Source organism: Pollicipes pollicipes, unplaced genomic scaffold, assembly GCF_011947565.3.
Source record: "Pollicipes pollicipes isolate AB1234 unplaced genomic scaffold, Ppol_2.1 Scaffold_1600;HRSCAF=1878_pilon_pilon_pilon, whole genome shotgun sequence".
In the NCBI taxonomy this organism is placed as follows: Eukaryota; Metazoa; Arthropoda; class Thecostraca; order Pollicipedomorpha; family Pollicipedidae; genus Pollicipes; species Pollicipes pollicipes.
Genome location: NW_023595962.1, coordinates 14,605,717 through 14,620,446, shown reverse-complemented (window position 1 = coordinate 14,620,446; position 14,730 = coordinate 14,605,717). Strand labels below are relative to the sequence as shown.

The window sequence follows — 14,730 nt, the reverse complement described above, 5'->3', positions numbered from 1 at the left end:
TCTGGCGGGCCGCCGACCACGGGTGCGCCTCGCCCGCGGCACCCCGCGCTATCGCTTGGAATATGTTGTGGTTCGGCGCGTCAGGGTTCGCCCGCAGGATCTGCCGCATCGCGACCCGCGTTGCGACGCACCTGGCGGAGGTGACGGAGGCGCGTGTCCAGCGTGGGCCGAAGTCAACCCGTCACGTCGCGTTCTCAGACATCACTTCTCCTGCGCGGAGGGGTCGGTTGGGAAAAAACAACGACAAAGATTGCTTGCGATACAATGCTTGCGATGCAACAAAAGAAAAAAAGCTGTGTCGAAAACTGAGCATGTAGGATGAGGGGATTTCGTCGCGCCGAATTCCTGCTCTTCTAGGCCAGATGCGGCGGTCGTGACTACAGGAAGTGGTCCAGGGTCTAGAGGGTCTTAAGGCAATGTGAATGGATTGAAAGTAAAAATAACAATTTCAGCGTTAGTTTGACCCATTTGCACATTCTCTTAATTGCTGTGGGGTGGGGCGGGAGTGGGACAGGAATGGCCGGAGTTTAAAAGAAACATAACCTCACGAAAGCCGGCCACTGCACCCAGCGAAACAATTGCAAATCCACTTACTCGGATCGCGCACGCGTCGACCCGATCTGTTAAGGCTTCGTGGCTTCGTCCAAAACGGTCACTTTAAACGCACGCGTCGACCCGATCTGTTAAGGCTTCGTGGCTTCGTCCAAAACGGTCACTTTAAACAGTCCAAGACGGGGGGGGGGGGGGGGCTGAAGCTGACCTGTAGATCAAGCGGCAGCACGGGGTGAGAGTGCATCCGCCGTCGCAGCAGGTACGACCCCATCACCGTCGCCGTGGCCGGACACTGGAAGCCGTTGTGTCCCACGCTGTAGTAGCACCTGCGGAAACAGACAGAACGCAGCGCCATGGCACAACACTAAAATGAAACGCTACTTGCCCACACTCCATACTCGCAGCTAAAGAGCACATCTGTAAGCGGGCACCTTGCAGCATTCAAATCGCGTTCCTACCAATCTGCACCTGTGATCGGCTCGGTCAACTGTGGGACACGCAGATCGCATGGGGATCGGACCTGTCACAATAACGTAGGCGGGCAAGAGGCGCGAGGTCCACGCACAGTGCGGGCGTGCGAAGAGAGGTAGCCATTGGAGGTCATTACCACGCGTTTCCCACTGATGACATCCGCAAAGGGCCGCCGGTTCGTTTTGCTGGCCAAGATTATCAAATCCCCGCCAGACCCATCTCGTCACACTCGTGCACGCCCCGGGCCGGGGTTGGTCCGGAGCTACGCCGCCCACGCGGGGGTCGTTCACGAGGCGTGTGTTTTAACGTGAGCCTGCAGCGCCACCACCGGCAGAAAAGTGCGTGTGATGTTTTCTCTCCGCTGCGCCACGATGAGCCAGAGCTGTCTGGCCGCTGCCATCTTCACGATGTCAATGCCCAGATCGAGAGAAAATTTTGGTTTTTTGGAAAATTTTGGCGTAACCAAGGGGGAGTGGGCTGCCCACCGTAACCAGCGCATAACCAGGGAGGGCTTTAAAATGGCCAAAAGGCGGGTCGTAATTTATGGACGGCCCCCAAACTCTTAAAGCGCGGTCAATATCGCCGACTGATTAGATCGTCGCAACGGCAGTTGCCACAAGCCGCATCAGCAGTGAAATGCTCCACGCTGTACAAGCGTATTCCCAGAGTTGGCCCACCTCCAGTTCGTCGAATGGCCCATGCAAAGCTGGAGAGTCAGTCATTTGGCCGCGAAAGACGCGAAAACGTCCGAGCAAAGCCGAAGTCCATAATGGGAAACCGGATCCGGCAAAAGGCGGCCAACCTCGGATGGTTCATTCGACGACTTACTCCGCTCGTAATCACTCGTCACTTGTTTTTAAAGAGCTAACATGGAAAGAAATGCTCCGAGATTCCATAACCCACCGCCATGTGAGCAAACGAACGTTATCGCTAACCATACATTTACGCGTTAGAAGCGCATTCGCGTTTGCTGCATCAAAATCGTCCGACATGAGAGTAGCGCTCTGGGTTAAGCTTTGAAAGCTTCACGTGGCAAACTAAGCTGCTACAAGCCCGCTCGCAGTTACCACCAAGCGAACGACATCGTGCGCATAAAAAACAACCATACGTGATCTCTTTACGAAGCGGAAAAAAAACTTTACCGCGGAAAAAAACTTGTAAAACAAGCCGGTACTTACTTGAGATAGAGGCGGCCGGAGTTCCTCGGCCTGTACCTCACGAGGTACGAGTGGCCGTCCTCTGCCTGATACACACAGGTCCCGCGGCGAAACCCCTCCTCCACCGAAAACCGGAGCTTGGCTGAAGTGGAAACAAACGGACAATGATAGACAATGAAGCACATCCGCCAGCACTCCGCATATGCTTTCACAAAACATGGCGCGGGACATCATCCGAGTTCATGTTTAGGCGCTGAAACTGAAAACACTAGGCGCCTCCCACTGCGATGAGCGCAATGGCGGGACGGACCGTACCAAGCTTGCGGCATATTGGAGTTTCGCCCCCCAAATTTTGCCGTTAACCTGGAACCGCGATCGACGGTAAGGGTCAGGGCGCACACAGCAAGCACGCTTAGTGTGAGCTTCGAACCCAGAATCCATCCATCCAAACGGTTCGGATCAAACCTTAAGATTATGTCGGGGCGGACAAATGCAGCAAAAGAACGTTTATTAGCGCTTCCCAACATCTACCAAGAATGTTCGCAAAAAATTACCCCCTGTCGTATAACTTAATAGTATCTCATTATGAAGTCCTAAAGGGAGTGTTCCACCTTTGTATGGTGTTTTGAACTGCAATAGCGATATCAAAGATCATTCAGTGCAGTTCGCAGCCCTGCCTTCTCGTCACCTAAAACCGTATATTTCCTTGTCTACACGCCCGCGAAGATGGGCAGACTATTTCGGAGACATTATTTCATGGTAAGCCAGGCGTCCATGACACCATAATTACGTCATTCAAATACTGCATTCCGTTGGCCGTGCGGCGATCAAGGTCACGAAAAATATTATTGTCGAGTCACTGATGTACGGCGTTCGTGAGCACATTTTCCAGAGCGACGGGTGTGAATTGGCTCTCAATCAATGTTGTACACGGTACGATGCCGTAATCAAACAATGACGTGTGAGGGACATATTAACTAAACAGAGAAATTGTGTTCTATAGAGTAGCCTTTTCCCTCAAAAGCATACCAACAGTTAAAGTGAGCTCATCTCATCACATCTAATGCTTGCTTAAATATCTTCAAACGTTGGACATTCCCTTCAAGTCTTACTCTTATTCACTGGAGGCGTTCCGCCACGCGAAATGCCACCAGTGACTTGGCTTGCAGCCTGGGTATGGAGAAATAATGCATGTCAAGACATGCGCAGTGCAGCGAGACCGGTTCGCATCCTTTGGCACCATTTCACATAATCACCGATGTCCGCGAGCAACGAAAGGGAGACGTCTGACAGGGCCGAGAGCCATATCCGAAGTCCCTCGCGGCCTCGCACTGCGTTCGTGGCGGGCGAAGGCAGCCGTTGGTGCGGCTGGCTCCCAACATGACCGACCGACACAGCTGAGCGGGGCTCGGGCGCCCCGGCGTGACTGGGGGCTGTAACAAGGTCGTAACCCGAGGCGTAACCTGCAGTGGACCAGCCCTGGTGATAGCCCCCCCCCCGCCCCCCGCCCTCCCCCTCCTCAGCCCTTGGTATGATATGAGGAGGAGGGCTTCAGTCCCCCACCAATCATCTTCTATAAAAATCAGTTGTTGTCCACGACGGCATAATATTATTGGTAAAATGAAAACCCCATACCAGGTTGATAGGAGGGTGCGAATGTCCTGCTGCACCACCTTACAGTGCCGACACAGGTACCATCCAGCATACGTGGAAACTTGTCAGCTGAGCGACACAGCCCGAGGGGACATACAGACTGACTCAACATGATCTGTGTTCGGCTTTCACGTCAGATTGCGGTTTTCCATGCGCTGCCGAAACCTGGCGCAAACTGGTGCGGTGCGTCCGGCTTTCACGTCAGGTTGCGGGCTTTCGATGCGCTACCAAAAACTGGCGCGGTGTGTGTTCAGCTTTCATGCCAGATTGCGGCTTTTCGAAACGTTGCCAAAAAATGGCGGGTGTGTGTACAGCTTTCATATCACATTGTGGAAATTCGAAATGCCAAAGAGGTGCGGCGAAGTGTGATAAACAGACGCCGTGCCTTTACAAACAATGTTTCAATGAGTTACGTCTAGTAGGAATGCCTGTCGCCACTCCTCAGTGGCTACCGCAAACGTCCGCAACTATCACGCCACCCGTCACTGCAAGTTTAAAAGCACTCTTCACGTGAGGTGCTTCACCGCACAAAACAGCACATCTGAATCCTGGGTGTGGCGCTAAACAACAATTAGCATCAAGACGAACATAGCAAAGCAAATCCAACTTGCAATATCATACGTCACCACGTCAGCTTTGGTGAAAAAAAATTGGTGACCATAAGGTAATAACACATCGACTCGTTCAAAACGGAAACATGGCGAGCGAGTGGTTAGCGCCTTCGGCAGCCGTGTGGGGGAGCCCAGGTTCGAAACCCGGTCGCGCCGTGGCCTCAGAGCGCTAACATGGCCCGCGCAGTCTCTGGTGCTTTATAACAGGGCGCGCGGCCACATGCGTCGCTTCCTCACTCTTCAAAAAAAGGAAGATCGCCCAAATAACCCAGCACGCAGCAGGTAAGTAACGGCGAAAGCATGGATCGTTGCCCGGACCTATTGTAACCTACTATTATATTATATTATATTATATTATTGCGACCTATTATAACAATTACTATTCTGATAAATGCGTTCGGTGGTGCTCCTAATCATAATTCGCCACGAGAGTCAAATAATCGGCGTGAAAAAAACATCACCAATTTATATCCTAATATGAATGATATTTACGGCGCCAGGCTTGCACGACACTAGAAACCGTAAGTTAATGCCGCGTAGTGAGCTTGATGGTAAGTGGTGGCGCTGCCAACAACTACCACAGAAGACAGAATATCAAATAAAAGACGCTAGGCAGAAGCATATCCGCAACGATCAAAACTAATCCTCAACGAGTACGAAATGGCAAAGGGTACCAAAGCCCCGGAAAGCACATTTCCAGTCTGCTCATAAATAGCAAAGGCATCAACCACAAGTTCATATTAAAGTTTAAGGGCCCTTAAACCCATTCTCGGCATACAACCTACGAAAGTACCTCCACTATCACAACAAAACCACCCTGTTGTCAATGAGCGATTACAAATCAAAGTCTGCTTTCTATCACACCATTTTACGTTACAGCAATGTCCATGTGCCATCGAGACCCGTCCGCCATCCAGCCACTACGACAGCTGGTGGTCAGCAGCGCCGCCCGGTTATGGGCTGGGACGGAGGCAAAGCGTGATACGTTACATTCAGCTTCGTTGTCCAGCTGCGCTTTGGCGATACCTTGTGAGAAACAGGCGCAATGATACGTAACGAACGGACGCCACGTCGTCACGGCCGACGCCGTTACGAGTCACGGCTGAAAATTGCAGGGTGCGACATGCTCTATCAGCTAGTACTCAGTTTTCTTAGAAATTGTTCGACAACAACTTCTATTTTTGACACATTTGATTGTTTCAGTCGGCACAAACTTTCAGAATTTGATTATATGGGACATCACGATCGCCGATATAAGCCCAACGGTCTTCTCACCAGATTTGCTGAATGACGGGGGACTGGTATCTGCGAGCAGATCCTCGTCTAAGGCAGACAACGCCAACGGATCGGGCTGGACATCGGGAGCGTCGTCTGGAAAACAACAGTATGGACAGCTGGTTACCGAACTGCTGTAGTATTCATAGCTGGTGACCAAACTGCTGTAGTATGGACAGTTAGTGACCAAGCCGCTGTAGTGTGGACAGGTGGCAACCAAGCTGCTGTAGTATGCACAGCTGGTGACCAAACTCCTGGGTGAAGGCAACAAATACCAATACAAATACCTCTGGTCAGGCGCGGGAAAACAGCAACCACCAATTATGTACGTACATTCCAGCTTCATGCGATGGTGGTATCAACAACCAACCCAGTGAGGTGGCTTATAACCCGATACAGATATTGCGAGTTAAATATGGCCGATTATCACTTGGTTTTAATAAACTTGACATTTCCAGCATGTTCACATGATCTCCACACTGGAGGTACGAGCATGCATTCAACATGCGTGGTCGAGCGTCGGGAGCCCTTCAGGGAGTCACGTGACACAGATGTCGCCGACACCAACTGGACCAAGCCAGGCCTGAAGACGAGACACGCGACGTTTGCTGACGGAGCCAACTCATGTCTGGTGCACGTGGAATCAAGCAAGTAAACGATGTTCAGACTCCCTGCGTCATTTAGAGCCTTACTTTTTCACGAGCAAGATGCTCGTGAAAAAGTGAAGGAAGTGAACGTGAGATGCATTATTTGAGTCCTCCGTGCATAATGAAGGAATCGCCGCTACTTTTGCACATGCTTGTCCTAATGGCGTTTGCCCTACGTCGCGGGCCAAATTGTTGCTGTCTGGTCCAGCACATCTATAATGCATGGATTCCACCAGTGTCCGTGCCAAAGAAGTCAAGCGTTCAATCACAGAATCTCATCAAACTCATTTTCGGGGTGCTGTGGCGCATATCACCACAAAATCACTGCCCGGTTGACGCTAGACCCCACGAGCGGGCCTGCTGCAAGGGCAGCGGTTGGGGCTGGTGTGAAACCACAACAGGTCCCGACACACAAGCCTACTCACCATGCGAGGCGACGGGCGCCGGCCACTCATCCCTGGCGTCAGGCGGGTCCGGGTGGTCTGCAGCTGGAGCCTCCGAGCAGCCATCAGAGTCGCTCAGAGCTGCTCCTGCAATAGCAGCGCAGTCGTCCGCGTACGTGCGTGTGTTTTACATGCTGGAGGGCCGGTTTTTGAGGTCTACAGGCATGCGCGTGGACACGTCCTCGAGAATAGAGGGGCGAAGTAGAATTCAGATAAAAATTAATTGAGAATCAATGGGAGCACAGGGAGCAAGCTCACGGTACTATACGCATGTGTGTAGCCACACCTCAATTTTGATGGGACAAATCAGAATGAGGGGACAAATAAATTGAGAATCAATGCGATTACAGGGACCAAATCGAAGGGCGGGGGCCGCTCGCATCGCTCACGCGCTCGGCCAGCGGCAGCGGTAGCCTCTCGCCGTGTTGCACCAGGAAGCGCACGAAGGCCCAGACGGCTCTCGCTGGCGGTGCTTCCCTGCAGCTGAACTCATTCGTTCTGAATCGCACGCCGTAGCCTGCTATTTGTACTATCGCACGCCTCCTCGATGTCGTTTCACGGGTTTCATAACATATATTAAGTAGCGCGATTGCTTGCAACGATAGCTTCGACCTCGATGCATGCCACGACGTTAAACATGGCGCCCCGTAGCTCGTTCCATGATTGGGTCGCTGTATGATAAGCCAACCATCTACCATCAGGCTCGCTACGGACGCCAGTGAGAGCATTACGTCCAGCATCACAGTCGCGGGCATTGCATGCTTCTCAACCTATGTAGGCTGAAACAATACTCCACAACGAGTTTTTCCTGCGTTATTAAGACCATATTCGAAAAACTTTGTGACAGGTGCAATGCCTTCAACCGTAAGTACATTCACAACATTCCGTAATGTGTGAAGGGTCTATGAACGTCTGTTTCCGCGCGATAACCATGCCATCGTGGTTCCCCATGATAACGATTTGCAGCAACTTCGGAGACCTTGGTCTCGTCGTCAAAGTAGCAAGCCTAATATAACAGAAAGTGTTCACTCATGACACCTCATCAATTAGTTCCGCGGAGTTTAAGAATGAACTGCAGCGAACAGCAGCCCAACATCGGCCCACCACTCCGGCCCAGCTGCTGGCATCAGTTTAGGAAGTGACATATTAGCACTGCTGCATGAATGCCAAAACAGAAACGCCTTTACGGAATTCACGTGGGGTGCAGCAGACTGCTCTGCTGTATTGTGCAAGCACAAAGCTGTGCCACAGAGTGATGGACATAGGAGTGTTTTAAAGTATGTCTGAACTGAACAAAGGAAGTATATGAGTTGTGCATGCACACTAACTAAATGTATTACAGGTGATGATTCTGATGATGATGATGGTTGGAGTTTTGGGGTATGCCAACAACTGAGGTCATTCCGCGCCCTTATGATCTCATTTGTTAGTGCATCCTAAAACTCAAGTACTCAAGATAAAACCAGTGAGAAATGCTCATTAAAAAGATTAAGCTAACACTGTATGCATTCCAAACCTGAATGCTCATACCTGAAGGTGACAAGGTCAACGGGTCCGGCTTGATGTCCAGAGTACCATCTGTAAAGTGTGAATTAGAATCAAATTAGTTGTCTGCTTGGTCATCTTCTTCCAATCAATTGTTAGCCACCCAAAGCAGGCCTGGCAACCAAAGCAGAGTTCTCACAATTGGTTCACAAAAAGTTCTCACAATTACTTGACTCAAATGGGGCAGCGCAATTAACAGCAGAAAGGGCCATGTAAAATTGGAGAACAGTGTGACATTCATAAACAAAGAAGTAAGAAAATGCCAACTGGGAACTGAGATTGCTAGCACACCTTGGGAAGCAGACACTGCTCCATGGGGTCAATGTTGAGCATGGCCATAACATGGGGGATACAGAGACTTTGTGTAGTGGTATGTATGTATACATACTTACCACAGGCTCAAATAACCATCACATCCTAAAAACCCAATAACTATCATCCACATGCCTACACACATGCACACACATGCATGAACAAGCAAGCTTATACACAAGCATACAGCAGAAAAATCCTCACCACCTGGGAAGAATGTTTGAGTGCATTCATCTCCAGATGGACAGGGACCTTCCTCATCCTCAGCTTTCAAAGGTGGGCATGTGCCATCCATTTGTGACTGGAATAGGGCAGACCAGATTAGACACTGACCATCCCTTCCCCATTCACATTAAATAAAGCATTCCACATTGTGTAGGGTTTCAAGCTGAAATAGCCATCTTGAAGATCACCTGTAGAGGCTCACAGCCCTGCCCCTTTTAAGATTTAATACCCTCTAGTTTCTGAGACACACACTGCAAAGATTATCTGCAATTACTTTGTGCAGCTTTTCAAGGTCATGCTGGCATGCATGACACAATGATAAGGCATTCTAATTCTACCACCCTCATTGCCCATGTAGTATTCAAGGTTACATGTCAATGGGCTTTCAATATTGTGCAACCTATGCCAGCTTCAAATGCAAATAATGTTTGGTGTGATATGATACAAGAAGTCAGACATAGATACTAGTTATTACTGAAATGACAATTGTAATCAAATAACTTTAAAAATGCCAAAAACACCTCACTGGGAGTTTGAAGCACTACAAGTGAGTGTTAGGGATCTTTGCACTGCCAGTTTAGCAATGTCTCTTAAATCATGTATACATGTTTCATGACACAGTGAAACTATGATGCATTTAGGTGCATATTTTCTACAGAAGTTATATTGTCTACAGCAATCTTTTCCACTTGAGAGCACACCAATTACCAATGGTTATAAATAAGCTTATTTCATCATATCTGATGCTTGCTTCAGTACTTTCCAATGTGAAACATTACTTTTATGCTTAACAGTTCACAAAACAATACTTTTTTATTTGAATAGGCTTTATCTTTGAAATGTAGTTTTTATGACACTAAACCAATAGACAGAACTAACTTTCAGACAACACTTAAGCAGGCAATAGGAGGAACACAAGTGATGGGACAATTGATTTCATCCAAAAAGGTCACATATTTTAGCATGCATCAGCTCTGTTCAGTTTACAATAAAATGTCCATTTATAGACCTGTCATGCATCATGAAACCCACATGTTGACTGGATAAATTACAATGGATCAAAATTGCCTGCATACCCACTGCAAAATAAATAACTAATATTTTGTAAAGGGTGAAAGGCAATGTTTTAGCATCAGGTAATACATAAGTATCAGTATTTATGGTCTCTGGACCAATATTCTGCCACAGGGCCCAGGGGCCTAGTTTCACAAGGTGAGCTGGGGACGAGAGATACTGAACAGAGAATGCACTGAAAAACTATTAATCCTACTCTTGCAATTCGCCATCAAACTGGTTTCTCCCCGGCTTTGAACTCCTTTGGTCTCGAAAAGTGTAGATGTCTGGCATGCTCCACTCTTCAACGACTGGCATCAACAGCATCTTGTCATGCAATCAAAATACCCAAACCTCAAAAATGTTTCCCCCAACATCCCACCTGAAGAGCTTCAGACGTGTCGATGTTTGAATATCAGACTTTCCCACTTGTGTCCAGGACCTCCAAGCATCCGATCGGCCTGGTTAGTCAGCTGGCATGCTCGTAAAGTTGGCGATTTATTCAGCAACGAGTTCCGATTTCTCTGAAAAAGGGTCTCAAAGTCAATTATGCACGAGAACATCGAAAATAACCTTTGTTTTTCAATATTATGGGACCTTTGAGGTCAAACTCTGGGTCAAAAGGATGGGGAACTCGATATCACCCAAAAATTCCCGGCCCATTTGACAACTGCAAGCATAAAGATATTCACCAGCGCAAGAACCACCCGTCCGTCAAAAAATCCGGACCTCTCAAGGCCACCCTTCTAGGTGAAACGCGGGTTCAAAGGACGAGGAACTCCGTACCACCCAAAAATTATCGGCCGATTTGAAACTGAAAACATCAAAACATTCGCAAGCAAGAGAGCTTAGCGTCCGTCAAAGTGTCCCGGCCTCTTAAGTGACCCTTCAAGGTCAAACACGTGCTCAAAGGACGGGAAACACCACATCACCCCCCAAAACCACCCGCCGGTTTTAAACTTGCAATTGTCAGAGTATTCACCACAGAAAGAATTAGTCCGTCAAAAAGTGCTGCCCTCTCAAGGTCATCCTTCAAGGTCAGAGGTGGTGCACTTGCGCAATAGAAAGGCTTGGACCATTCTGGCATAAACTGTATGTAAGCCGTAGAGCTCGGCCGCTCGGGGTATTCCTCACCGTGGCCACCCTGGAGTAGGTTCTTGAGGACATGCCAAAGAAGGCGGGGTTCTGCGGCCCTCACGTCACGGGGGGGGGGGGGGACGATTCCTTGCCATGTTTGTTGATGACTGCCGGCAGAAAACTGACTCGTATAAAATTTGTAATTGATCTTGATTTGTTATGGGGGCGTTTTTAAAAGCGAGTGACTGTTTAAAACTGGAGAGTAACGGGTCAAGTTTGAGACCCAGATGCGCAGTGCCTGAGTCGCTCTGCGGTGATCGCTAAACGAACTCGTCCCGGGCCCGCACAGCCATACCGTGGCAAGCGGAACAAGTGTACGTTGCACTGAACCGCGATGCGTTGACTGAGCCCGCTGGTGTACTTTGGTGCCTCGCGGTGATGGCTGGCGCGAACCGCAGCCCGACCACGCGAGATCTTTACATAAAAATGGTGCATCGGCTGGGAACCCGAACCCTCTGGAGTGTCCAGTGCCTATCGCACGAGCCACTTGACCCCGGGGTCCGGCTCTTTCAAGATTCGGCGGACGATTGAAGCCCGAAATCTAAGTTAACCTCCGGCCCCTGTGTGCCCGTTGAGGCACCCCAGTACATGAACTTGGATAGGTCCGCAACGGCCTCCTGCCCGAAGGTTGCTTGATCCGGCTGCGTTTTTGTCCTCCGAGTACCTTCTGATTTTCATCTTAATTTGGTATGAGTCCTGGCGAAGTCTACTGTTCCTTTGCGTTTGGCTTACACGCGCGGAGCAGCTACTGTAGTGGGAGAGGGGGAGTTTTGCGGCCACATTAATCCTATCCAGAACTGGATAACAGTTTGATCCACAGATCAAGCGGCAGAGCAGCGTAGAAAGGAGGCGGAACAGAGATCCCTATCGCGTCTGCTCCCTGCCGGAGAGTGAACGACGGGAGTGAGCTCGCGTGTGATCTGAGGTGGTGCGCGTGCTGAGTGACAGCGGTGGTGTCGCGGGCTGGTGTGCAAACGTGTCAAGAAAGAGTTTAAAATTCGCGCTGCCGGAGGTGCGAGCTGCTCGTCAAGCAGTTTGCCCCATCGTGGGTGAGTACCCGAGGAAGTGAGAAAAGAAAGTGTTTACTGGCTGGTTCCAGCGCAGAAGATCCCCAGGAGGAAGACAGCAATTTCGGAGTCGCCCGTAAAAAGGATGATCAAAACAATTCTGAAATCGTTAGTGTGGCTGGGAAGGAGTTTCTTTAAAACCAGTTTAAATCATGATTGACCCTGATCGAACCAACTCGTTCATGGAGCAGCCATTGTACGATACGATCACATTGCGGCATGCTCGCGGCGCGCCGTCCAATAATTTGGGGGCGCCACGGGAGATACCTCCGTTTGAACTGGCTAAGGAAGGCGCTGTATTCGTTGCGGATTTCTCAGAGGCGGTCAAAAGTGTTGCCATGCTTGGACATTTGAACTGGGAGGGTGTGACGCGAGTAATGTCCATGCACCTGCGGGACTAGGCCAACGGATTGTACTGAGCTTTTCTGGCGTCGCACCAAACCGATGTAAGTGCTCCCCGTCTAGGGGCCGAGGTTCTGGTCGGAATTTAAAAAGGAAGTGAGGGACAAGTTTAAGAAGCCATTGGACCCGCTGGCAGACTTGATGCAGCTGACGGGTTGCCAGCAGGGAGGTCAGCACCTTTGAGCATCGCGTGCCTACCCTCGCACACAAAACCTGGCCTGAACTAATACAGCCTCAAAACCCAGAAACGCGTCGAATGGAATCCACCCTCATTTATCAGCATTTTCTGGCGTGGGTTAAAACCCAATTTAGACGAGCGGAGTACGTCTGAAGGGAATACATCATTTGGATGTGGCAGTGTTGGAACTGGCTTGCAATTGAAAATGAACATGAAAATGGCTTTCATGCATGCAGAGAGCTCGTCTGCAAGGCGAGCGTCTAAAGTGGCTGTCGCAGGGAGCCAGTCTGTGGACGGGGGTCACTTCCAACGTGGGCGAGGAAATACGGGAGCCAAAAGAGGCCATTTCCGCTCACGTGCCGAAACTACCGAGCCAGCATAGGCATGCGTCAGGCAGACAGAGGGTGTTGGTGGAATGGCCACTAATCCAACACGCCCACCAATCTACCACACGGCAATGAACATGGTGGCCTACCAGCCTTGGTTGCCTCAGCACTCCGTGCTCCAGTCGCCGGCTCACGCGATGTCACGGACATCCGTTCCCCGTGAAGGAAAGGGTAGTTTTAACAACGGGTCCGCACTTCCAACGTGCGTGACCCGGGCTGTCGCGGCAGTCGGGCGATTATCCCGAGGTGGGTAGTCAGCGCTTTCCCGTGCCTCGAAGCGGGGGGGGGGGGGGGGCCGGGCGCGAGGATCGCCTGCGCAGACGGTAGGCCTGGCCGCTACCTGACGCCGAGGGCGTGGGAGGGAGCGGCCGGCCCCCATAACCCGCGAGCTCGGCCAGCGGGGGCGGTGCCGCGGATGACCGCACCACAGTCGGCCGGCCCCCCATAACCCACGAGCTCGGCCAGCGGGAGCGGTGCCGCGGATGATCGCACCACAGTCGGCCGGCCCCCATAACCCGCGAGCTCGGCCGGCGGGAGCGGTGCCGCGGATGGCCGCACCACAGTCGGCCGGCCCCTATAACCCGCGAGCTCGGCCAGCGGGAGCGGTGCCGCGGATGACCGCACCACAGTCGGCCGGCCCCCATAACCCGCGAGCTCGGCCAGCGGGAACGGTGCCGCGGATGACCGCACCACAGTCGGCCGGCCCCCATAACCCTCGAGCTCGGCCAGCGGGGGCGGTGCCGCGGATGACCGCACCATAGTCAGCCAGCCCCCATAACCCGCGAGCTCGGCCAGCGGGAGCGGTGTCGCGGATGACCGCACCACAGTCGGCCGGCCCCCATAACCCGCGAGCTCGGCCAGCGGGAGCGGTGCCGTGGATGACCGTACCACAGTCGGCCGGCCCCTATAACCCACGAGCTCGGCCAGCGGGAGCGGTGTCGCGGATGACCGCACCACAGTCGGCCGGCCCCTATAACCCGCGAGCTCGGCCAGCGGGAGCGGTGCCGTGGATAACAGTACCACAGTCGGCCGGCCCCTATAACCCACGAGCTCGGCCAGCGGGAGCGGTGTCGCGGATGACCGCACCACAGTCGGCCGCCCCCTATAATCCGCGAGATCGGCCAGCGGGAGCGGTGCCGTGGATAACAGTACCACAGTCGGCCGGCCCCTATAACCCACGAGCTCGGCCAGCAGGAGCGGTGTCGCGGATGACCGCACCACAGTCGGCCGGCGCCGGACCGTGGAGCAGGCCGTTTTTAAACAAACCGTCCCATTCGGTGAGGCGTCCGGCCGGATAGCAAGCTATCACACGGCCAGGGATGACCTGAACACCGCGGTATTCGTGAAGAACATAGTGCAAGGGCAGAACGAGCTACCTCGAATCCCGGTGGAGATCGGAGGGGAAAGGCTGACTGCTCTGGGCGGATTCCGGCGCGGCCGTGACCTTGATTTCGGTTGAATCCTGGCGTAATATACCGGGGCTCTCGGACTTACAATCCTGAGAGGGCGTTCAGCTTCGCTCCGTCACGGGGAGCTCAGCACGTCACCCTCCGTCACCCGCCACGTCACGCTTGGCAGCCTGAGTCTGTTATCCGTGCCCGTGGCGCCGGGGCGTG

The 14,730-nt window shown here is 51.9% G+C and overlaps 1 protein-coding gene across 1 annotated transcript; it reads right to left on the bottom strand.

The window, feature by feature from the left end:
* Positions 1-10,847, bottom strand: LOC119091748 (uncharacterized). Its single transcript, XM_037214616.1, has 8 exons — positions 10,327-10,847; positions 8,871-8,967; positions 8,340-8,387; positions 6,792-6,896; positions 5,720-5,815; positions 2,202-2,322; positions 761-878; positions 1-131 (listed from the first exon to the last, which is right to left on the bottom strand). Exons 2-8 carry the CDS (start codon positions 8,959-8,961, stop codon positions 81-83), a joined length of 630 nt encoding a protein of 209 aa, XP_037070511.1. The 5' UTR covers positions 8,962-8,967; positions 10,327-10,847; the 3' UTR covers positions 1-80.
* Positions 10,848-14,730: the final 3,883 nt, after the last annotated feature.